Below are 829 nucleotides of genomic sequence, written 5' to 3' on the forward strand. Positions count from 1 at the left end.
CTCAAGTGGTAGAGCGCTAGCCTTGAGCTGAAGAGCTGAGGGACAGCGCCCAGGCCCAGAGTTCAAGCCCCACGACCAACCAAAAAAAAAAAAAAAATCAATAGAAAGTAGTTGTATTTGAAGGGAGCTACTACTTACTTTTTGGCAGTAAGTTTGGTTTGATCGCAGTGAGTTGGGCTTGCTAGGTTAGGTGCTCTACCACTCAAGCCTCCTCTTTAGCTGGGAGTCACTGTTAGCTAGTTTAAGGACATTGTAAGAAGAGAGAGGAAGGGGAAGTGGACAAATGGCTCAACACCAAGTCACTGGAACCAAGTGGTCAAATCAGTGCAGCCAGAATGAGACCTGGCCTGGCTCCAACAACGTGCCGGCTCAGGAGATCCCCACCCCCGCCCCCCAGCTCATGAATGCGGACAGCAGGGGCTGGCCTGGAACTGTACACACACTCTTCATGTGTACAGGCACTAAGCATGTTATGTATGATACAGGAAGAGCTGCCAGCCCAGGCAGGGCAGTCCTGAGACTCACCTCCAGCTAACCACCAAAAAGCCGCAAGTGGAGCAGCGGGAGAACATCAACTTTGAGCATAAAACTCAGGGACAGAGGACAGGACCTGAGTTCAAACTCCAGGACCCGTACACACACATGTACATACACACATATGCGTGCGTGTGTGCATACACACACACACTCACTCACTCACTCACTCGGCATGGCAGTCATTAAAGGCAGTTAATTTATACAAAGGGTACTGACATAACCGGCTCCTGACTTTCAGCTCTACTCTGCTGCTCTTGGTGAATCGAGCCAGGCTCAAAGGCGCGGCCCCCAT

The 829-nt window shown here is 51.0% G+C and overlaps 1 protein-coding gene across 1 annotated transcript in view; it reads right to left on the bottom strand.

Annotated features, from left to right (window-relative positions):
- Foxk2 (forkhead box K2) overlaps positions 1-829 on the bottom strand; it is a 48290-nt gene extending 47461 nt beyond the window's left edge. Inside the window, exon 1 of the mRNA XM_013033086.1 lies at positions 705-829. Coding sequence (XP_012888540.1) covers positions 705-829 — 125 coding nt within the window. The remainder of the gene's footprint in view (positions 1-704) is intronic.

The sequence above is a fragment of the Dipodomys ordii genome, unplaced genomic scaffold, assembly GCF_000151885.1.
Source record: "Dipodomys ordii isolate 6190 unplaced genomic scaffold, Dord_2.0 Scaffold163, whole genome shotgun sequence".
NCBI lineage: Eukaryota > Metazoa > Chordata > Mammalia > Rodentia > Heteromyidae > Dipodomys > Dipodomys ordii.